The sequence below is a fragment of the Marmota marmota genome, unplaced genomic scaffold (assembly GCF_001458135.2).
Source record: "Marmota marmota marmota unplaced genomic scaffold, marMar, whole genome shotgun sequence".
Classification (NCBI taxonomy): Eukaryota; Metazoa; Chordata; class Mammalia; order Rodentia; family Sciuridae; genus Marmota; species Marmota marmota.
In genome coordinates, this window is record NW_026000153.1 from 786646 (window position 1) to 812626 (window position 25981).

General features: G+C 36.6%; 1 protein-coding gene across 1 annotated transcript in view; it reads right to left on the reverse strand.

Moving 5' to 3' along the window:
• Igf2bp3 (insulin like growth factor 2 mRNA binding protein 3) overlaps positions 1–25981 on the reverse strand; it is a 143653-nt gene that overhangs the window by 84012 nt on the left and 33660 nt on the right. The window contains exon 3 of the mRNA XM_015490123.2: positions 11744–11792. Within this exon, the coding sequence (XP_015345609.1) occupies positions 11744–11792 (49 nt within the window). The remainder of the gene's footprint in view (positions 1–11743; positions 11793–25981) is intronic.

The window sequence follows — 25981 nt, forward strand, 5'->3', positions numbered from 1 at the left end:
AAAAAAAAAAAAAAAAAAAACAGTTTCCAAACTTTTTTCCCCTCCTTCTGTATGATGGTGGGCCTTGAACCCAGGGTCTTACACATAGTAGGCAAGTTCTCCACCACTGACCTGTATTTCCAACCTCTTCCAATATATTTTGAGGTTGTTACCATGATAACAAAAATCAAAGACAATAGAACAAAAAGTACTCATGAATAGAGAAGTCCTTGATTTGTTAGCAAACTGAATCAAGCAATATATGAAAAGAGTAAAACACCACAGCAAAGTAGAGTTTACATGGTAGGAATGCAAGGTTGATTCAATATTTGTAAAATATTATTTATCATAACAGCCTAGAAAAATTACATGATCATATCAGTTTATGCAGAAGCAGCACTAGAAACAATCCAACACTCATTGATCATATAGGCTATCAGCAAATGGAGAATAGAAAGAAGGCAATATTTTCAACCTGGACATCTACAGGAAAATCTGCTAACATTTTTATGTAAGAGCAAAGATAATATTTTTTCACAAAGATTGAGAAAAGAGTAAGGATGTTGGGGTCCTAGTCAATGCTTACAGCAAGAAAAGAAAAAGAATGGAAAGGAAAAAAATAAAACTGCCTGTTTGTAATAACATGATTATCTAAGTAGCAAATCCTTAACTTTAAGAACTAATGTTTAGGAATGTGAAAGGATATAAATCAATACACAAAAATCAAACATTTCTCTATATTAAAAACCAACAAAAGGAAAACAAAAATTAATATTTGCCCATTAGCATAGCTAAATAAGTATTGGCAAGGATATGGAAAAATTAGAACACAGTACACTATTAGTAGAAGTGTAAAATGGTGCAGCTTCTATGGTGGTTCTTAAAAAACTAAAATAGGGACTGGGGTTGTAGCTCAGTAGTAGAGCTCTTAGCTAGCATGCAGAAGGCCCTGGGTTCTAGCCCCAGCATTGAAAGATATTAAAATTAAAAATACTTAAATTGCAAGCCAGACACAGTGTGTGCACCTGTGGTATCAGCTACTTGGAAGGCTCAGGAAGGAGGATCAAGTGAGCCCAAGAATTCAAGGCCAGCCCAGGCATCAATTAGCAAGACCCTGTCTCCATTGCATAACACCCAGCAATTCCAATTCTGGGAATGTACTCCAAAGAAATGAAAGCAGGGTCTTAAATAGATATTAGATCACCTATTTCACAGCAGCATTATTCACAATAGTCAAAATGTAAAACAATCTCATGTTCGTGGATACAAGAATGGATAAACCATTATGGAATATCCACGTAATAAGATATTATTCATATCTACTTAGCTTGATCTGCTACTTGTTTATACCATGGCAATAATTGGACCCAAATTCTCATTTGATTCATTTCAAGTGCTCTCTGTTTAACTATGTCTACAAAAAGGTCTTTACATATGAAATTAGTAGCTTTGTATAAATATAATTGTTTTTAAAAATAAAATATTAAAAACCAGAAAATGGAGGGAAAGCGTATGAAGGAAGAGGGAAGATGGAGTCCTTTTTTCCTCATATTCATAACTTCAATTTCATCCCACCAAATTTTTGGGGGGACTTTTGGTTTTTGCCTCCCCCCACCCCCAGTTTATGCCATTTGGTAATCTATGTGATTTACGATTGATTCCTTCCAAATAATCTGATTGTCCTTCTAGATGAGGTATAGGGTTATTATTTGACTTGTTATTCTGCTATGCATTCTTTCAAAATGTGCCAAGTGAATCCCCACACTGAGGATATACCAGTGAACAGTCCACTCTCTATTGAGCCTCTCCTTCTCCCACTTAGGATATATTTGGCCACAGAAAACAGCAAGTGTACAGGTAAGTGTTTTGAAAGTTTCCACGAATTTGGAAAGAACAATAAAAATCCCATGCAGAATAAATAAATAAATAAATGTTTTTAGAATAGGCTTTTTAAAGCGTGCTCTGTCGACTGGCCACAGAGCACTAGTGTCTGGATAACAATTACCCAATTTCCTAGCCCCAAGCAGTTAACTTCTCTTCCTCCTAGTCTTCATGCATGCATTCACACTTAAGACTAATTGTCAACCTGAACTTTGAAGAAGTATAGAATCATGTAAAACACTGCCCAGCCAGGCATGGTGGTGCACACTTGTAGTACCAGCTACTTAAAAGGCTAAGGCAGATCTCTTGAGACCGGGAGTTTAGGGCCTTCCCCAGAGCTCTGCCTGAAATACAGATGAGAGATTTATTTACCAATTATTTCTTCTTGGATTGGCCATGACTGCTAGTAAATACTACTGAAACAAAAGATCTCTCCATTTACAATGAGCACTTAATAGGTAGTCTGTGTTGTTGATAGTTTGACATAATTCAAATAGAAAGGACTGAGTATATTCACTTAAGTTACAGAACGCATATGCAGACTGTGAAATTTAAAGAACAGCTTCACAATTTAGCACTAACACAGAACCCCAAAACTGCCAACCCTGCACCTCCTAAACATAGGAGCTTGAACACATGAAGCGGAAGCTTGAACACACGAAGCAGAAGCTGCCTGTGTATCACCCCTTATGAATGATTGTATCTACATGCTAGTTTCTCCATTTAAAAATATGAGCTACCTTTAAAAGGCTGAGTTAAGACTGACTCCTCTACAGGAAGGTGGCCAAGGGTATAGGAAAGAAGACCAAAGGAAGCATCAAAGAGGAAGCAATTAAGGACACTTGGTGTCCTTTGGCCAGAAGGGAGAGGAGGACTACAAGACCAAGCCAGTGTGACTTCAGCAGTATTAAAGTTCAGAGAGAAGGCAAAGCAATACTTTGAGAGGAAAAGAAATTTGGTTTCAGATACCTCAAGTTTAAAAGATACCAAAGTACGTTTACTTTCCATGCAGAAACAAAAATGCAGGAGACAAGTGAAATTTGAGATGGTTTTTAAAAGGAAACAGAGAAAAGTTCACTTAGAAAAGTACATGCCACAGAATGTTAGAGAAGAACAACCAAGATTGAGAAGATCTGCAGGGAGAGGAACTGAGGGCATAAACGTAACACAAAAATGAACCACAAAAAAAGGCAGTGATTTGATCTCCCAAGAGCATGATCACACAATGACCTTCAACACCATTTCCAAAGCAGCCAGGGCAGAGCAGAGGGCCAACCCTAGTCTTTTGGGACAGGAAGATTCAAGATAAACCTGGGGCTTCTTGTACCACAAAATTAAGGAAGCTAATAACTACTGAGGTGGCATCAAAAGAACACTGACACTAACTTGAAGCTAGCAAGGTCCTCTCAGGATAATGTAAACATCATTGAGAATGATTCCAATAATACTGAAACCTAATAATATTTAAACCCATGAGCTTGTAGTTTATACACAAATTCACTGCCATCCTTCCAGAATGCCAACACACCCTAAGGGGTGAGGGGAGGGTACCAAGCATTTGTCCCATTTCTTTTATACAAACTATACCTCAGAGTATTCTAACAACTACTGAGGACAAATTCCTCCTTACAAATACATTCCAACTAATAAATGAAGAAATGGTAGAGCTCAAATACTACTAGTTCCTGCAAGCACACAATAATGAAATCTAAGCAATGATCAATGACATTTCACATCACAAGGAGACAGACACTATTTACTTCCTAATTAAAGAATATATACCACCTATATATCCTTTTGTCTTGTCAAAATAAACTAAAAGCAAACTTGTGTATAATCCAAGCCCACCAGGCATCAGAGGGATGTGTTAAGTGACCACATATGGATATAGTTCAGCAAAATAAGAATGTGGAACACTATACAGAATAAACCAACTTAAAGGAACAGGGTGGGAGAGCAGAAGGGTTGGGTATAGTGGTGCACACTTGTAATCCTAGTGACTAGGGAGGCTGAGCCTGGAAGGATTGCAAGTTCATCCTCAGCAATTTATGACCTTCAGCAACTTGGCAAGACTGTGTCTGAAAACAAAAATTTAAAAGGGCTGGGGGTGTAGTTCAATCCCTGGTAGCACATGGAGGAAAATAAGGGTGCAGGTGGGGGGCTATTGACGAGAGGATATGCAACAGAATAACCCAAAAGATCAACGAATTTTTGCCAGGCATGATGCATGCCTGTAATCCCAGCAACCTGGGAAGCTGAGGTAAAGGGATCCCAAGTTCAAAGTTGGCCTGGGGAATTTAGTGAGACTCTGTCTCAGAATAAGAAGTGTTGCCGGGCATGGTGGTACATGCCTCCAATCCCAGCAATTTGGGAGACTGAGGCAGGAGGATCGCAAGTAAAAACTCATCCTCAACAATAACAAGATCCTATCTCAAAAAGGGCTAGGGATGTAGCTCAGCAATGAAGTGCCCCTGGGTTCAATTCTTGGTACCAAAATAGACAGAGACTGACTTTTATGGGTTGAATTGTGCTCTCCAAAAAAATTCATGATAAAGTCTTAATTCCCAGTATTTCCAAATATTACCTTATTTGAAGAGTCTTTATGGGGGCAAATTAAGTTAAAATGAGGTTACTAGGGTGAACATAACTGGTCCTAATCAAAAGGGGAAGTTTGGCAACAGACACAGCAAGAAGGCTACACCACAAAAATCAGAGTTGTGCTGCCACAATCCAAGGAACTATCAGAAAGCCAAGAGAGAAGCTTCAAACAACTCCTTCCCTCATAGCCCTGAGAAGAGGCCCACCTGAAGACAACCGAGCATCCCTGACTTGAGTCTCCAGAAACATGATACAGTGAGTTTCTGTTGTTCAAACCTCCCAGTTTATGTTATTTTATTATGGCAGTCCTAGTAAATAAGACAGAGTATCTTTTAGGGATACATACCAAAGTCTTTAATAATGAGGAGATATAATGTTTAGGATTTACTCCAAAACAATCTAGAAAAGGGGGACAAGTATAGATGTACAAATAAAACAAGATTGTTCCCCCCATACTTACAATGGTAGTAACTGGGCTTCATTAGCTTATTTTTGTGTTTGATATTTTCATAATAAAACATTTAAATAAAAAGCAAGAAGACCTTCAAGATCACCTCGGGGAGGGGAAAACACATACAACTACAGAAGTACAAAAGGAAAACAAATGTCCAAGGATCACAGCACAAGGTCTTGGAAAGCTCATGGAGATAGCAGGCAGGAACCAGAAATACTTGCCTCACATGCCTGTCATAGGGAGACTGGAATTCTCCTGCATGCCAGTCACTAGATGATTTCTGAGAATGAAAGGTCTGACCCACCCCAGAGCAATCATGCACAAAATACCTACTGTCCACAGTTCCCCAAACACCAGAGTTTTCCAAAGACACTCATCACTCCTTCATCACTCAAAGCCAGAGTCTTTCCTCCAGACCTGGCCATTTCTGTCAGGTTCCCTGTCAGACTTTCAGGATCATGTTGAAAGCAAATTAGTGATAACCGAAAGAAAGAGAAACTTACGTTTTGCTGGAAGTTTCCTGATAGAGCAACCTGACTATGGGCTAGGTATGCAGCTCAGTGGTGGAGCACTTGCCTCCAGGTGTCAGTGTGGGTTTGATCCCCAGTGCTACCAAAATAACAAAAACAAAAACCAGAACAGAAACTCTGACCTCCTCCACCACATGACCTGGACACTTTCGTTACTCCACATCTGTGTAATCAGTGGTCTCATCTGTGAAGTGGGGACATAGGACTATTGTGAAGATTAAAACAGGTCAATCTGGTATCTAGCACCCAAGCACTCAGTGTTGTCATTTGTCATGTGATCAAAGTCAGGCCATTGTGAAGAAAATCACCACCCACATACCCAGTTATTATCAGCTTCTGCTTTATTTAGAGCTCTAACTTATCCTTCAATCTTTATGTGTTATTTCTAACATTTTACATTAGTGATTTCCATTACTTCTGGCTTGGTTCATGGTTTGTATCAACTCAACTGCCTTTACACATTTTCTGTTTGACTGAGTTCAAGTACTTCATGTTGTCAGCTTTATATTATCAATTTTACTTAAAATGTTCTGTCTTGGGGTTGGGGCTGTAGCTCAGTGGTAGAGTGCTTGCCTAGCACATGTGAGGCACTGGGTTCAATCCTTAAAATTTTACCCCATAAAAATGAATAAAATAAAGGGATGTATCCATCTACCACTTAAAAAAATCTTTTTAATGCTCTGTCTCATGCAATTTCTAGCTAGCATTAATTCCTGTAACCATCATGAAACAGCTAACAACTGACCACAGCACTTAAAAGCAATTTGCACTTGGACAGAAGAATGACAGGTCCTATCTTATATATGGCAACGTCCTCCATAGACCCCGTCCTAATCTCTTCACTTGAAAGTCACCCCACTGAACCCCAACCCAAGATAGTCTTCTCTCTGGATTTCCTCTCTAAGCTATTTTATATTAACTATGGTATTATTCCCCCCACCACCACCAAAATAGATAACGTGGCATCACTATTTTCCTTATTTTTCTTAAATAAGGTCCCCCTCAGTTTCCCTTTTTCTGCCAGACCCTGGCTTACTGACATTGCTATTTCTACTCTTAATAGTATAGCCTGATCTCCTTAGAAGGGAGGTCTTCTGCAGTCAGTCTTTTCTTCCCATAGTCAGAGTTCACATAGACAGGAAATAGACATCCTTGAGATGTTACCAACCTTAAGAAGCCGTTATTAATCTTATATAAATTCATGACCTCTACAACTCATCCTCGTTAAGTAATCTTCTAAATTCAGCGTGGATGACATAATCTCTCATTATAAGTACTTGCTTCATCTCACATGAAGATGATCATTCTCTAAGGTTTCTACCTTATATAGAACATGTGTTTTGATTTGGCCTGAAATGTGGGCATCTTTCCAGTACCCTAGGGTTTTAGCCAGAGTGGGTGGCTGATGTGAGGGTGACTCTCAGGAAGACTCTGCTGCCCTTTCCTAGGACACCTTGATATTCATGTAACACTCCCTACACCACACTAGGGAAGAATTAACTGTTTTTAACTGTAAAAAGAAAGCCAAGGGTGTTTTAATACTATAGAAGTCAACTTTCTCTGAACTGGTTTTTAGGCTCTGGATTTAAAGGTAACGTCAAATACGGAAGTATTCTGTTAGGGCAATTCTAGGGCCCTAAAGAAGAAGAAGCTTTTAAGATTTCCTATAAAATCCACTTAGTTGCAAAAATTGCTTCAAGCACAGAAAGAAGCACCAAAAAGACTTTTAAAAGATCATTAACCCATTAAGTTCCAAATTTTCAATATTTGCACTCAATAGGTTAACATTTGTTGCTCAATTTAAGGTTTTACAGATGTTCCACATCTGGGACAAAATGGATTAAGATAACTCTGCTCTTGGGGTGGGGGCAGCAAGCAATATTTTATACTGCAATTTTCACCTGGACCTTTGGGTGTTTCATTGTTAGTATACCAGTTGCTTACCTCCCATGTCAAGAAGCAGAGCCCAAACCATCAGCCTGTATATACCCGGAATATACTTCAACTATAAAGAGCCCCCTTTATTCCACTGTTGGGCCGAAAAGGCAACTTTCACTTCCTTAATCATACCACACAACACATACTGAAGAAAAAACTTACGGTGCTGAAACCCTTTCAGAATTTTTTCCTAACATATTTGTCTTTCAAGTTCAATTAAATCCAGGAAAAATTAAATATCTATGTGTTGAGATAAAGCCAAAGAACACTCTGTATTTTCCAGCAAAAAGAAGATTTTATAAAATGCATCCCTATTAAGTACTTGTCAGGCCACATATTCAAATCTTTGTCTTGGAAATACAGTCATTTCAGTCATGGGCAACATCAGGGTTAAAAATCTTACAATACAGGTGTGACCACCCGTACCTCACATAGTTTTCCCTAAATCTGAACTCTGGAAACATCACTCTATCAACTTCTGTCACTGACCCCAAGAGTGTTGCTCTTTAGTTACTCTATGACTTTACATAGTTAATGGGTCATACAGTTCAAAGGTGGTATGGCCTCAGGCATTTCACTGAGTACTTATTGTCTAATAAGAATAATAAAGATTCCTAATAATAGTGAGATAATAAAATTAGAGAAAATTTTTCTTTTTTCTAGAATTTTGAGTTTTTATTTTTATTATTTTTTTAATATAAAGAAAGATATTCCTTAAATTTAGAAAATGGGACCCACTTAGAAGTTGAGTAGGCTGAAAGAAAAAGGACCATCACACATGTTTAAAGTTAAATATTTTACTAGGCCTTTATCACCCCTGCCCCAAGCATGGTGTTTAATGAAGGAGGGGCTCCCTTCATATACAACAATCGATTCTTTTGTTGGGTGGTGGGGTAGTTAGGGGTTGAACTTAGGGTGCTCTACCACTGAGCTTTTAATTTTTATCCCCAGCCTTTTTCGTTTCAAGACAGGGTCTAAGTTGTCCAGGTTGTTCAATTTGGCAATCCTTCTGCCTCAGCCCCCTGAACAACTGGGATTACAGGTGTGAATCGCAGGCCTGACTACAAATCTACTCAAGTTCCTCAGGCAAAAGTGTAAAGAATAAAGTTTTCTCCAATTTCCCATCTACATTCCACACATTTGGTGACAAACAAACCTTCCTAATTCTCAGAAGATCCTTCAAAAAATTAGTTTCCTCATATCATATCTTTATCTGCCATAAACACTTGGGTAGGGAAACATTCGGTCAATCCAGTGTCCAAAAATGACTTACCATCATTCAAAACTAAATGGTTAGAAACCATTTAGCACTTGCTGAATGCACACAGTATGCAAGATACACTACCCAGAGAACTTGAGGAGTCCCCTTCTCAATACTTGGTCATTTAAAGATGATGAGAAACAGAAGTGGGGTTGAGAGAGTAGCTCAGCAGTAGAATGTTTGCCTATCATGTGTGAGGCCCTGGATTCTATCCCCAGAATAACAGTAATAAAGATGATGATGACAAAAGTAAAGATAACAGTGGTATAAAGTTAACTGTCCAGTTACAAATCTTAAAGCAGCACTGTAATCTCACATGTGTTTCTGTATGGTCCCAGATTCTGTAGTCCCAGCAGTGACCTCACAGAAAATGGCTTATGATGACCAGCAGAATGATGAGAGGGGTCATCTTCCACTTCTAGGTTAGAACTTTGGGTACCAAAATTATTAGTATCCATTAAGCTCTCAACTGCAGATCCACTCTTGGGCTTTATGATGCTGAGGTAGGACTCTTCGCACTGTTCACCTTTCCCAGCTGTTCCCTGTCAGTTTCTGTAGATAGAAAGAACTAGGAGACTAAGAAGCAGGAGGGCAGAGAGAGAGAGAGAGGACATGCACTCTCCTGTTTGTAAACTGTTCTTCTCAGCACTGCACTGTTTTAAGAGCTATAGCTCACATAATCCTATGTAGTGTTCAATGAAACCTAATGAGGAGGCTACACTAGAAATGAGGAAAATGAAGCGCAAAGAATTTTAAAAACCTGTTCAGAAATCATATAACTAGACCACCCAACTAGAAAGTAGCAGAGCCAGGATATAATTTCAAGACTGACCCCCAAAGCTACAATGTTTCCTACAAAATAACACTATAAGGCTTCTTCCAGGTACTCCAAGCTGTTCCACAGGCCTATTTACACTGTTCACAAGTAACTCACTAAAGGCAAGTGCTTGCTTTTTTAACTTCCTAAATCTTATTAAGTCCCTTTTCCTTTTTCATGCCTCTTCTTATCTGCAAAACAGTATCATTTGTCCTATGGAATGTCCCACATTCTGAATTTGGCTATTTATTTCTTTAAGGCATCATTTAATCTGTCCCTCCAACATCCATATTTCTTGTAAAATCCAAGTTAAATGAAAACAGAATCCAGTCAAACCCCTTTTTGAGGCAAGAATATTTTGTCTATGGTGCTATGTATTTTCTACTCCATCAAGTCAGGAGGTACATAATGTCTGGTTGTTCCTCTTTCTGTGATCCTAAAATTAATCAGTGGATTCAAAGCCTAATCCTTCCATTGTAATAGGAATCTGGAACTCTAAGTGCAAAATTACCACAGTCTACAGTAAGGCTTAGGCCCAAGACAGCCAGCACACCCACTATAATGGTATAAATAATGATATATAAAGTGGCCCCTCTCCAAAAAGAAATAATAAATGGTATTCACTCAAGTCTTCAATAAAAGGAAACACAAGTTCATCCCACTCTTAACAGGTCCTTAATAAATTTCCTTTTGTTGATCAATATATCAAACAATTAATAAATGTTTAAAAGGAGATCAATGATGAAGAGTTCCAAAATCTAGATGCAAGCTTTTTCTGTGTTCTTCCTTAATTATTTTAATCTTTTTGCCCACATTTTCCCATTTGAAAATGAAAATGTCACCAACTGGTGATACCTCAAAGGACTATGGAGAAGGTAAAACAAACAATGAAGGTTAAGAAAAATTAAGTTCAGCAAATAAAGGTTTGCTTTTCTTACTTAGATTTTACCCTGAATGAGGGAAAAGCTTGAGAAGCCACAAATCTGAATAGATACTATGAAAGAATTAAAAGAAAACTCTGCCATTAGCCTATAGCAGAAAGGCTAATGTACTAATAACTTATCTAAGATTGGCTGCAACTATTAGACTATTTCATTAAAAGTACATTATATTACATGTAATTCTTGAACAGAATATCATACTAAATCACATTTGAAAACATATTTAATATGGCTCATCCTCAAATAAGGGTATCAAACTGCTAATCTTGATACCATGACAGCAGATTTGGGGACCCAATCCCCAAGCTACTAAATGCCCCAAGCAAACAATCTAAAACAGGAAAATGTAGGAATTTAATCTTTTATCCTTTGTAGATGGAAGCAGTGACTTATTTTTAATACATAGAATAACTTGAAACATTTAGCATATACCAAAAAACTAATCCTTTCCTGCAAAGCTTAAATGCAATAAAATTATTCAGAAGATAAACGTTGCTTAAAACATTCTGAGCACAAATTATTTGTCACCAACTGAGGGACCTTGGGGGAATCAAACTGTAGACCTTCATTCCTCAACTCACCAAAGAACCTTTTTAATCATACTTTGATTTTTCTAAGTGCTCTGGTTTAGTGACCCATCACAAGTCACTTCAGAAGACTGATCTGAAACACACAAAACTAGTTACTTTTTGATTTTTATATTTGAAATACATAAAAGCTGAGAAGTTTCCCTGCAGCACCTTCTCTAAGGCAGGTTTTAAGAACTTGCAGAATCCATCATCTGGAAGAGTCAACTGACATTTTCTTTGATCTCTTCATCTACTATTGCCTCAAATTCTCACCATGACATCCTTACAATGCTTTAGTAGATGCTGACACAGGCTATTCAACTCTGCTACATAGTTTGTGTTTATACATCATCACTACAGTGCCACCATCTGAGCAAAAGGAAGCAGAATAACATTTCAAAGTAAAGTGAAGGTAGCACTACTCATCTTTTTAAAAAATTGCTATGAGGGAACTTCGTAGTTCAATACAATTGACAAACTCACTAGGAAAAACTCAAACCAACAAGATCCTGTCCAGATGGAATGAGGAAGATAACCTGGTGATTCAAGACTATGTCAACTTTTTTTTTTTTTTTTTTTTTTAATTTCCAAGACAGATTTGTAAAAGATATACCATATCATTAGGAAGAAAAACTCACATCAAGACACAGGCCGTAAGAGAAGGATTTTTGTTATAGCATACCCGAGAATTGAAGGAAGGAGAAAAACCCCTGAAAAAACTAACAGCAGTAGACTTTGATATTTGGATCTTAAATTCAAATATAGAAATTCTTACCTCCCACTGTAAATGAGGCGGGATATTTCGTATCTGAAGTTTCCGAATCCTGCAGAAGAATTAAAACAAAAAATTTTAAGAAAAACACAAAAGCAAATGTTATTAACAGCCAACATGGAAGTTTAGAAACTGTATGAAATACCAATATCTTATTAACTATACACCAACATATAATGAGAAAATGTAGCTCAATGAAAAAGTTAATTGCAAGATGCATATTGAGACCATTTGGGGATCTGGCATTATTGGGTTATTATGATATTTTAAAAGTCACTAAAACTAGCAGAAAAAAATGTTTGAAAAACATTTTGTTGGATGACTACATTCAAAGTTCAAACACTTTCTCCTAAAATTAAGCCTCACAGGACACAAAGTCCAGATGTTTTTATTCTGAGATCACAGCCAAGACATGAATAGAATTAAGGGAACTCAAAATTGGGAACAAGCTGTGAGAATCACATATTTTCACTACCCCCTGACAAAAAATTAACAGTCTTCAATTATGAATGTAATAATAAATCATGGAACTATAATACATGTAATTTTGATATCAATATAAATCAGATATTTTCGTGTCACATTAAGTTGTTGGGAATCTTTAAATATCATCTCTACTTACTGCGGTAAGATGCAAATAAGATTGCTAGAACTTGTTACTTAACATTAAGCACAATATTACTGAGTTTTAAGTTTGTTAACTGTGGGGCTGGGGTTGTAGCTCAGTGGTAGAGTGCTCGCCTAGCATTCACAAGGCACTGGGTTTGATCCTTAGCAACACATAAATGTAAAATAAAGATATTGTATCTACCTAAAACTAAAAAATAAATATTTAGGGGAAAAAAAGCTTGCTAGCTGTATTTCAAAGTTATTTGTTTCCTTTATAATCCCTATATATTTCATACATTTAAAAAGATCCTAAGAAGAGGTGTATAGGTTTCAGATTGCCAAGAGTCCATAGTAGAGAAAAATGTTAAGAAACCCTACCTTAATCCAAATGCCTACATTCACACATACAATTATGTGAGACTGTACTAGAGATGCCACATACCCATAGCCCCTTAGTAGTAAGAAGTAAGTAAAAAGTTTTAGTTATCTATTAAAACCAATAAAAATTTTGTGGAATCAGGCCTCTCTGACCACATTAAATATCATCTTAAAAAATAAAATAATAAAAATAACAACAAAATATAACAGGGGGCTGGAGTTGTGGCTCAGTGGAGCGCTTGCCTAGCATGTGTCCAGCACTGGGTTCAATTCTTAGCACCATGTATTAATAAATAAAATAAAGGTCCATTGACAACTAAAAAATATTAAAAAACAAACACCCTGACTGGAGATATAGCTCAGTTGGTAGCATGCACAAGGCCCTGGGTTCAATCCCCAGCACCACCACCACCACCCCCCCCCCCAAAAAAAAAACCCTAACAATGGAATTTGACATCAAGTGAAAAATTAGACTTCTTCAACTTATAAAATTTTAAAACTACAGTGAATTTCCCTTTCCAGGTCAAATAATTCATGTTTTTCAAGTTCCACAGCAAAACACCAGTTTACACTAAAGTCACAGACTAGTTCTTTGCCTCTTCCCTTTCCCCCAAAGCAAAAGAATAAATGCCGCAGCTGCTACCTATTCATCTGAAATGTCAAGGAAAATATAGATGAACCAAATTCAGGGGCACCCTATTTGCAATCATAAAAAGGATAAGGAAAGGGAGAACCACTATGAAATCATTTTTATGACAAAGCAAAACAAAGCAAACCATCAAGGAGCAGTCTACCAAAGAAATGGTAAAGGGAGTATCAATCTAAGGAAGGAAAACAATAAAAAAAATTTTAAAAAAAACACCATCTACTTAGAATTTGCAGATTAAATACTAGTTTGAGATTTGTATAAAAATAACTCAAGTGTTCATAATTGTAAATACTGTGGAACAGGGACTAATTTTCTATAAAAAGCTTAAAAGTACACCCTAACAAAAAAATGTTCCAACATACAGATTTCAGAACTGTTATATATTATTTTAGCTGACATAAAAGTTACTCACACTATGTAAATATTTACTCAGGGTAACTAAGGATATAAGAATCATTTGCTACACATATGCAAATACTCATCTATTTTAATCAAGCATCTGACACCATAAGGATAGGAAGCATAGTTTTAAAAAATTAAGTATTCACCCCTATTAAACTCAACTTGGGGAGTACAAAACTTTTCCCAAAAAACACATAAATATACATGCTGAATTGAGGTCAATTAGCAGATGATTATTCATATTATAAAATCAAATATCAACTTCTCAGGGCTTTCAGGAAATTCTTTAAATAAGATATTCTTTTTGTAACATTAAAAGGAATCCATTAGCTCTATTTTCCAAGGAATTTCTACTTATTCTTCAAAGTGTACATTCAACATTTATTTACTTGAAGTTACTCCAGAATAACTAGTTCCCTTAAATGGTTGTCCAGTTTCCATTATCTGATTCTCTCAAGTTCCATTTTAGACAAACATAAAAACTAATTCCATACAGTTAGTGTTCTGACATCTAGAATTCCATTTGCCCAGAAACTAATCTCACAATTTTACCTGATTCCTCTGCTCCACTCTTATCAATACAAAAGCCAGAAGACTCAACATGAAAACGAACCAACCTATGGCATAAATGGTACTCACAGAGCACAAAAATATGAACTTCTGCTATGGAGAGGACTTGAGAAACTCTACCCCACACCTGTGCTTATCAAGTTGGCTGTATACTGTTAAACACTATCACCCACTTCTCTACCACCTCCCACCTGAGCTTTTAGAACTAGGTTTTATTTAAATTTGATTTAAATATTTAAAAGTCAAGACAATAAATATTGATGTTTTAATTGACTGTTTCCACTACATTATTAAATTATTAAAGCTCAATTCAACCATCAACAAAATAGTGTTTCACCTCCACCTGTAACACAAATAAGCAGGCTGCATACTCCTTAACAACAGGGAGTAAATTAGACTATCTTGCTCACTGTTGCATTCAGAGTCTAGAATAGTGCTTGACACCTGATAAGCACTCTATTGATAAAACCTGTTATAATACATAGAAGGGAAAGAAAAAAAAAATCACAAGATTCATGGATCCGCCACCAAGAAACATTTCCAGTGGTTTTTCTTGCAGCTTATAAAAGTGAGAAAAACAACTACTGCACTTAGGTTTGAGGGAGAAAAAAACTGAATTATTGAAGTAGTTGCATTACTTAAAGAAAAAAGCCAACATAATCTATTTATAAATTAATTAATCATTTGGAATCATAAGGGAAAAATGGGATTAAAGTTCTCAGACTAACAGATAAAATTATTTTTTTAAAGGCTTACTGTGGGTCTGGGAGTATAGCTCTATGAGACAGCACCTGCCTAGCATGCAGAAGATGTTAGAGTTCATCCCCAGCACCACAAATAAAACAGAATGCCCAACCATGCTTGAATATTAGTTACCATAAAAATTCAATAAGTTATTTATTAAAGCAGATTTAATTACAAGATAAAGAGCCAATAGAGAAGCTCATGTAGATTCTAAAGAGCATCTTCAAGTTCTTTAGTAATTGCTGAATATGGTGGCTCACATTAATAATCCCAATCACTCAGGAGACTGAGACAGAAGAATCACAGGTTCAAAGACAGCCTCAGCAATTTAGTGAGACCATTAGCAACTTAGCAAGACCTGTCTCAAAATAAAAAATACAGGATGGGGATGAAGCTCAGAGGTAAAGTGCCCTTGGGTTCAGTCCTCAGTACCAAACCAAAGTTTACTAATTGATGGAATTTGATTTTCTATAAATTTTCAAATTGGTAAATTAGAAAAACTAGTAAAATGAGCATCCATATATCCATTACCAGCTTCAATTATCACTTATCTGGATCTTGTTGATTCTATACTTACAGCTCGGCCAACATGTCCTATTTACATATCAGATCATGCTGAAATAAATTAAGTAACTGTGATAAGGATCTTATTTCAACATAACTACAAATCTACTATTGTACCTAACAGAGATTACCAGAAACTCCTTGTTATCAGATGTTCAATGTTTATTCTCAAATGCCTGATATGAATAAATAAATTGGAAAAAATACTTATCAATATCTCAAGATGCCTATATGCATGAAACTGACATGTCTTTTAGGTTTATTTAATACAAGAGTTTCCCTACTCTGTTTTCTTGCCATCTATTTGGTAATCCCACGTAATAAATCCTATTATCTAATTCTGGATTTTACATATTGCATCAAGGCGGAAGGGTATGGTACAGCAAAGCTGCTTTCTCAATGTGTCCAAGAACCAGAGAGCAAGTAAGAGCACATGTAAACCAGGTGCCAGGGATGACACATGCCCTCTAAAGCATGCCTCTAGTGACCTACGTCCTCCAACAAAGCCCCACTGCTACAGTTTCCACTGCCTCTCAATAACACCAAATACAATTCCTTCAATTGATTAATATTTAATTGTCCTTTAATGGACAAATCCTCGTCTGTCTCAACTTCAAGGAGTCCAGCCAGGCACAGTGATGCACACCTGTAATCCCACCAAGTCTGGAGGTTGAGACAGGTAACAAATTCAAGGCCAGCCCAGACAACTTAGCAAGACCCTGTCTCAAAAGAAGAATTAAAAAGGAGCCAGATGTGGTGGCACACACATGTAATGCCAGCTATTTCAGAGGATGAGGCTAACCTCAGCAATTTTGCAAGGACCAACATAGCAAGACCCTGTCTCAACATATAAAATAAAAGGAGCTGGGGATGTAGCTCAGTGGTAGACTATCCCTGGGTTTAATGCCCAGTACTGAAGAAAGAAAGATCCAAAGACATCATTCTTTCTTTTCAGAATATAACTTAGTGTCCTGGCATTGTCCAAAGGTAATCAAGTATTTTAGTTTTTTTCTGTTTCATGAAATCACAGACTCATAAATACTGTATATATTAACCTATTGCTCTAATTCTTTTTGATGCTCAACCTCCCCCATCTTTGGCCAGTAAATGGCCTCTTTGTGTTGCCTCCGACATCTTTCTACATGACTACAATTTGAGGGCTATTTTGCTTTCTGCTATGATATTTCAGGTTAAACTTTTACATCCTTTGCCCCCATCTGCAATCAGTTTTATCTATAGAGCACTAGAAGTATACAGTATACTTCTGTATACTAGAAGTATACAGAACCTATAATCTTGTCACTAGAGTTGTTCATCCTATTGGATTGGTCATTGCTTCAAAGCCAGGGCTAGGAAATGCAATTTGTTTGGAACAAAAATAAAACATGCATTTAATGCTGATTATTTCTAATTCAAATTTTAGGTTACCAGGGTTTTACTGAAAGTCTTTGATATTTCCATCTTTTCTTCCACTGGTAAAATTGACAACAGGCGTAAAAAAGAATATAAACAAACAAAAAAAAAAGCTTTGTTTATTCTTATTTAACTTTCACAGAATTGTATAGAGTAGCAAACAAAGCCAGAAGTAGTTTAATTTGTTTGTGTACACAAGCTTATTAGTGACAGGGTCAGAATCCACCTCTGGGCATTCTGGCTCTGAAGAAGTGTGTCCTCTTAACCATACTAAGTCTTACCGATTTCACTTATAATCCAACCAACAACATGACCACATCAAAAAAACTCAGTGAAAAGTACAAATTGCGGGCTGGGGTTGTGGCTCAGCAGCAGAGCGCTCGCCTAGCACGTGCAAGGCCCTAGGTTCAATCCTCAGCACCACATATGAAAAATAAATGAAAAAAAGTATTTTTTTTAAAGAACAAATTGCAAGTTATATTCAAGGTAAAAAGATATGCTAATCCTAAGCAAAATTTTCACTTTACCCCTTGGCTTTAATTTTTTTTTAAGTTGTAGATGGACACAATATCTTTATTTATTTTTATGTGGTGCTGAGGATCAAACCCAAGTGTTCTACCACTTAGCTACATCCCCAGCCCACCTCTTGGCTTTAAACCTAACAGTCATAATTTACATACTACAATCTACTATTCAAATTAAATGGACAAAGTTATTCAAGTGGAGCATCTCTAACCTCAAATCTGAAACACTTCAAAATCTTAATTTTTCTTTTTTTTGAGCACTAAGCACCTAACACGACACCAAAAGTGGAAATTTCCACATCTGACCTCATGTGATGGATCAGTCAAAACAAATGTACTGAAAATATTGTATAAAATTACTTTCAATCTATGTATATAAGGTATATATGAAAACCAAATTTTGTGTTTAGACCTGGGTCCCCTACCCACGATAACTCATTATGTATGTATACAAATATTCTAAAATTTTAAAAAGTCCTAAATCTAAAACATTCCTGGTCCCAAACACTTCAAATAAGGGATCCTCGGGCTAGGGATATAGTACAGTTGGTAGAGTGCTTGCCTCGCATGCATAAGGCAGGCCCTGGGTTCAATCCCCAGTACCACCACCAAAAAAAAAACACCAACCAAAAAACCACCAACCAAATAAGAGATCATCAACCTCAACTCAACCTGTATATTTACACCAAGAAAGGAAGAAGGAAGACAATTATATTAAAAACTGAACTACTCCTCTGCTTTGAGAGTTTACGAAAACTGTATACACAGGCATTCAGTTACTGTGAATCTAGTTATTTCATGTGAAATTCCAACGCAAGCCTTGGAACCTTTCATTCAAATCAACTTCAAGTATTGAAAGTACATTTTCTTTATCTTATTTCTCTGTCTCACCCCTTTCTTTCTACCAACATTTATAAGAATCAAGTGGGACTCTTTCCCACTTCATAGATGAAAGATACTGAGGCTCAGACAGTGAGCTAACACTGCTAACAAGCCTGAATGCAGGAGGAGAAAGACAAGCCTAACTTGTATATTGTTCCTCTTTGCCTAATTTTCTTATGCCAAGGATTGGAATACAAGGTCTACATTTGAACTGCTCATTCTCAAATAAAAAGCCATACCATGTAGAGACGAAGAGCAGTACAATGTGGACTCTCTGACCTGCCACTTGGTGGCACTCCCTACTGGCTACAAACCGTTATTCCAGCTCAAATGCCCCAGAGGAATTTGTTCAGTTTGGATAAATACAATACTGTTACAAGGTAGTTATATCTATCCCTTCTTATTTTATACAGTTAAGAATTAGCTCTTTAAAAAAAATCAACTTCAATGTTGAGAAGGTTAATACTCTAAGTAGGAGTATTAACGGACCACTGCTACTTGGTATAACTTTGCCTCATTGCTGATTTGGCAATGTCTTACCAAATCCTCTGACAAGAGGTATTACCTATAATTCAAGGATTCATTCTTACATCATTTCCTTATGTAACATGCTCAAAGATTTATCTTATAAACAGGGAAAACTAGGAAGAATCTAGAGACCCAGGTAAAAAGAGATTCACTAAATTATAATATATATAACAAAATCCAATGGAGACATTACAAATGTGAAAGAATAATGAACACATTTCATGATAGTATGCATTAAAAAAAAAATCCAAACATTCGAGGGCTAAGGGTGTACTCAGTAGTATAGCGTTTGCCTTGCATGCATAAGGCTCTGGGTTCAATACCCAGTACAAAAAAATAGCCCCCACATTACAAAAATGAACATAGAATACAATCTCATTTAAAAATGAGTTTTAGTGCAATAAAAAATATTCTTGAGCAGGATAAAGTTTTTCACATACATGTGTGCACACGCGCATACACATATCCCCAAACTTAATAAGGAAGAGAGACACAGCACCAACAACATACAGCAATAAACTCTGGCTGGTAGAATCATGGAGCTAGCTTCTTTTAGCTCCTGTGTTTTATAATAAAACAAATTATTAAAAGGGAAATAATCCATTATAGTCTAACCATCAGCTCCCCCTAAGTTTTACATTCCAGCAAAAGAAATCACACATTTTAAGTCAGCCTTAAGGAAGATCAATAAAAATAGAAAGGATATACAGCAATCTTGAGATTGAGTAAGTAGATTCCTGTGAAAAACTGAATCATATCTATTGGATTGACAGAGGCCCCAGGTAATTGTTAAAGGGGGATGCCAGATTATAGTAAACTGAATACTAGATTCATGCAAAGGAAAAGACAGTATGCAGTCTCCTCAACTACAAAGCAAGTCACTGCAAGTGTGGTCTAAGGACAGCCTACATTTGATTAAAGTCATCACAAGAGCTGGCACACATGTCTGTAATTCCAGGGACTTGGGACCAACCTGAGCAACTTAGTAAGACCGTGTCCCAAAATTTAAAAGTAAAATGTCTGGGGATGTAACTCACTGGTAAAGGGGTTCCATCAAAAAAGAAAAATGAGTCCAGTGTGGTGGTTCACACCTGTAATCCCAGCATCTTGGGAGGCTGAGGCAGGAAGATCACAAGTTCAAAGCCAGCCTCAGCAACTTATCGAGGCCCTGTCTCCAAATAAAATATAAAAAGGGCTGGCAATGTGGCTCATTGGTTAATTGCCCCTGAGTTCAATCCCTGGTACCAAAAAAAAAAAAGAATCACCACAAGCTTGCTTAAAGTGAAGATTCTAGGACCCCCAACACAGACTTCCTTAAATAAAATCTCGGGATAGGGGAGGAGAATGTGACTACATACATATGCACATACTTGTACACACACTGATTTAAACTGGGTGTAGGGGTGGAGTGGACGACAGTGAGATCTAATTAACAAGACAAGTCCCCTAAGGGAAAAATTACTTCTATCTTATTCAGTGTTATACACTCCAGTGGTTAACAGATTGCCCAATTCAAAATAGGCAATTATTCAGTCCCTTAACATTACAGTTTTAAGTGAGAATTTAAGGTGATTCTTCCATCATCCCCAGCTCCTAGATCTCCATGGGAACAACATGCATGTTGTAATCCCCTAAGCTAAAACAGAAATATATTTATCTTTCAAAGCTGCACACCTTGGCTGGGCATATAATTCAGTGGTAGAGTATGTGCGTAGTATGAGAGAGAACAGGATTCAATCTAAAGCATCAAAAATTTAAAAATAAACTGTATGCCTTATTATCTTCAGCTTTGTAGAAGTTGGACAGCCATAAATATAAGGATGGAAATTCAACTGAAGCCAGGACTGGTAGAGCCCAAGAAAAGATACACATTATATGTGTTACTCTTATTACTGATACTTACTTTCATACACTATCATTTCTAAGACAGGGTCTCAGTAGGACTGGAGGTACAGTTCAGTGGAACAGTGTTTGCCCAGCATACATAGGGCCTTGAATTCTACCCCCAGCTCCGCACCTCAAAAAAGAAAGAGAGAGAGAGAGAGAGAGAGAGAGAGAGAGAGAAAAGAAAACGAAAAAATTCAGCAAAGACAGAGTCTTACTATGTTGACCAATCTTACCTCAATCATCTACTAGACACACAAGCAATACTCTTGCCTCCATCTCCCAAATATCTGGTGCTACAGGTACATGTCACTGTTCCTAGTTCTCTGTATATATGTACCAGGGATTTAACTCAGGGCCACTTGCCAACTAAGCCACATCCCCAGCCCTATTTTGTATTTTATTTAGAGGCAGGGTCTCAATGAGTACCTTAGAGCCTTGCTAAATTGCTGAGGCTGGCTTTGAACTTGCAATCATCCTGCTTCAGTCTCCCAAACAACTGAGATTGAGATTACAGTATGCACCAGGGGGCCCAGCCCAGTTTTTGTTTTAGTTTTGTTGTTGTTGTCATTGTCTTCAGTTTTTTTGTTTTTTTGGTTTTTTTTTTTTTGTTTTTTGAGGGGGTATGGGGCATCAAACCCAGGGCCTCAAGCATGTTAAGCACATGCTCTAACACTGATCTATAGTTCCAGTTACCACATCTTTCTCTGGAGAGACTAACAGTTCCTTCAAAGCCGGGGTATAGTCAAAATTCTTACACTTGCATAGGATACATGCAAGATGGGAAGACAGAACACTGTGAAAACTTACAGTTGAAGAATAAGGTGACTACAGATAACAACAATGTGATTTTTCAAAAAGCTAGAAAAAATAATTTTGTAAGTTTTTGCCATAAAGAAATGGTAAATGAGGAGGTAAACTTTACTTGATTTAAACATCACACAATGTGGGCATGTATAGACATATCACATAGTATCCCACTAATATAATTCCTTTTTAACATTTAAACTGGCTGAGGTTGTGCACACCTATAATCCCAGCACCGTGGGAGGTGGAGGCAGGATGGATCATAAATCCAAGGCCAGTCTCAGCAATCTGGCAAGATCCCCTCTCAAAATAATACTAATAATAAAGAGGGCTAAGATGTAGCTCAGTGGCATAGTATCCCTGGGTTTAATCCCCAGTACTAGGGAGAAAATTGAAATAATTTAATATTTTTCAAAAACCTGAAGAGTATACAAATTCTTAATCCCTGAATAGGCAAAAGATTTCTGTAGCCTTCACTGAGATTTTATCTGAAAAATGTGCCTTTCAACAAAAGTCACCACCAGTATTTCAACCAACCACAAAAATACCAGTAACTTAACAGCAGAGAAAGTTACTATTTAAATAAAAGCTTCATTGCCTGTATGACTCACACATATAGTTCTTTGAAAAGTCTAACATTAACACAATACAGCAAATTACACAACTTCCTTAAAAACTAGGGTGATAACCAGTGAATAAAGGAGATATATATAATCTTTAAGGTATTTATCACACTGAAAATTAATCATTCTCATATTTCATAGTTCAAATTTTATAAATATCATTACATTACACTTTTTTCCAGTAAATACCAACATTTTTAATAGTGATTTTAAAAACCATATATCTTCAATTTGTGACTACTGAGCACCTGAAATGTGTCTACTCTAAGTTGTTCTGTAAATGTAAAACACAAAATGGATTTGAAACTCAGTACCAAAAACAGCAAAATTTCTTGATTTATTATACTGTTCACATGTTCAAAGATTCCTACTTTACATGTATTGGGTTGTACAAATCTTTATTATTTTTTTTTTTTTGCAGGGGGGGGGTGGGCAGAATTGGAGGAGATTAATCCCAGGGTGCTCTATCTCTAAACTACATCCCCAGCCCTTTCTTACTTTGAGATAGGTTTAAGTTGCCAAGGCTATCCTTGAATTTGCGATCCTCCTGCCTCAGTCTCCCATCACTTGTCTCTTTTTTTTCTTTTTTTCTTTTTGTGGTACTAGGGTTTGAACCCAGGACCTCATGCAGGATAGTCAAGCGCTCTATCACTGAGCTACATCCCTAGCCCTCTTTTACTTCTTAATTTGGCTACTATAAAATTGAGATTACATGTAAATTCACATATATATAGTTACATATATATAGTTACATATATATAGTTACATATAGTTACATATAGTTACATATATATATGTATCATTAAAGAGGGATAACAATGCACTGTCATTATGGTTGATAAGTTTTTACCATAAAGAAATGGTAAAATGAGAGAGCTGGATTCAATCTAAAGAACCAAAAATAATAAAGAAAAAAAAACTCCATGCCTTATTATCTTCATCTATGTGGAGAACAGAGCTAACCTAAAACTTGGCAAGGCTAATTATGTTTTATTTCTTTTTGTCAAAGACACTTAAAGATCAAGCAGCCAAGTTTTTTTTTTTTATAGAATATTTATTTTCCACATAGAAATAGCCATCACTAATTTAACTCTACCTGAAAAAAGAGGAGATTTAAGCTGACAAAACTGTTAAAATTGCTCTATTTCAAATATAGGAGTATCTCCACATAACACTTTTTATTTCAAATTACTGCTAAGTAGATGTGGTTCATATCCAAGGCAGATCTTTGGATGTGTTTTTGTAAGTGGGAAAGTTGTGGCTGATTATCAAATTATACCACCTTCTCATCAACTTTAAAAACTACAATAATCTCACTACCTGAAAGTGTGAAGAACGTTTCCAAGAAGTAGTTTTAACAGCCCACATGTTTTACATTTGCAATTTTAATGTTTTATATAATCAAGCAAATAAAATAAGCAAGCAATCATTACTGCTCACCAGAAAAATCAATATGGAAATTCTGTTTCATGTAATTAAAGAACACTCATGTGCCAAGAAAATTAAGAAGGAAGATAAGGTTGATTCAAATGTCCACCTAGGCAACACAACTCTCTTCTGAGATATAATCGAACTAGACTTTGCAAATAACCCTTTTCCCTACAAAAATCACAATACAGATGCAATGCTACCTTACCAAGCTCTAATAGCAATTTTTCCTACTTAATAAACTCTTACCTTCTAGTGAAATGGATCATGTATGTTTATACCAAAGAACAAAGAAAAACCTTTCACTTAAAGCAACATACTTCCCCATCTCTTTCAATATTTCCCTAAACTTGAACTGGCCCACATTAACCCATTACTTCCATTAGTAAATAAAAGCTCAGCCAACACATTAAAAATTTTCCATTTCTCACCTATATCACATTTATCAATTAAAGTAAAAAGGGGGGACTGAGACTACAGCTCAGTTGCAGAGCATGTGCTTATCATGTGTAAGGATCGGGGTTATTCCGTTCACCCAAAACAAGAACAAAAGACTAGTCCTGAAAATGATCATGTCTATAGACCTACAGTGTCCTCTGATGACAAAGATACATATTAAAAGACACTTCAGTAGGATGGAGTTGTAGCTCAGTGGTACAGTGCTTGCCTAGCATGAGTGAGGCACTGGGTTTGATTCTCAGCACCACATATAAATAAAGAAATAAAAAATACAGGTTCCATCAACAACTAAACAATATTTAAAGACACTTTAAAAACACTGAGCAGCCAGATACAGTGGCACATGCCTGTAATCCCAATAACTAGGAAGGCTGTTGTCAGGATCCCAAGTTCAAGGCCAGCCTCAGTAACTTAATGATACCCTATCTCAAAATAAAAAATAAAAAGGGCTGAGGATGCAGCTCAGTGGCAAAGTGCCCCTGAGTAATCCAGACCCTGGAAACTCCTGTACAAACACACACCTAAAGTTTTTAACAAATTGATTTTTTAAAAGAGAAGAGACCCAGCCAGGCACCATAGTCTAGCTATTCAATACTCCAAAGGCTGAGAGGAGGATTCCTCAATCCCAGTTAGAGACTGGCCTGGGAAACACAGCAAGACCCCATCTAACACAAACACACATAAACTTTATGGCCTCATCAACCAATTACAATGTAGGGAACTTACTTAAATCCCAATTTGAATTAACTAAAACAAAGGTAAAGAAATAACTAGACAACCAGAAAAAAAAAAAAAACTGGAATATTTGATAAATGAATTAGTGTGGTTTTTAATATGTAATAGTGAATTAACTAATTTTTTAAATCAAGAAATCTATTGTACTATCTATAGTTTTTGAAGTCCTTATCATTTAGAGATGTATAATAAATAATTTAGGGATATAAAATGCTTGTCATCTTGAATTTGTTTCAAAATAATTGGGAGAGGTGTGGCATTGGTGCAGAGAAAGATGAAATAAGCTAGGTGGTTTTTTGTTTGTTTGTTTGTTTGTTTGTTTTGGGGGGGGTGGGTACCAGGGATTGAACCCAGGGGCACTTGACCACTGAGCCACATCTCCAGCCCTATTTTGTATTTTATTCAGAGACAGGGTCTCACTAAGTTGCTTGGTGCCTTGCCATTGCTGAGGCTAACTTTGAACTCGTGATCCTCCTGCCTCAGCCTCCCCAGCCACTGGAATTATAGGCATGCACCACCACAGCTGGCCATAGGTGATTCTTGAAGCAAAGTGATCAGCATAGAATTTAGTACTGTTGAAATTTCTGCTTTTCCTACTCTCAAAAAATCTACAAGTCACTATCTTCACAAATGGTAAATTCCATTAAAATCAAACTCCGGGCTTATTAGTACCATGAAGAAGAAAACACTAGACATTATCTAATGTATCCCCACATTTTAAAAGAAAAGGCTGGGGTTGTACCTCAGTGGTAGAGAGCTTGCCTCACATGAGAAGCACTGGGTTTGATCCTCAGCGCCACATAAAAATAAATAAAGTAAAGGTATTGTATCCATCTACAACTAAATATATATATATATATATATATATATATATTTATTTATTTTAAAAAAAGAAAAGTAATTTTGGGCTGGGACTGTGGCTCAGCGGTAGAGCGCTTGCTTAGCACAGGCGGGACCCAGATTCGATTCTCAGCACCACAAAAATAAAGGCATTGTGTTGTGTCCATCTACAAAAAAAAAAAAAAAAAAAAAAAAAAAAAAA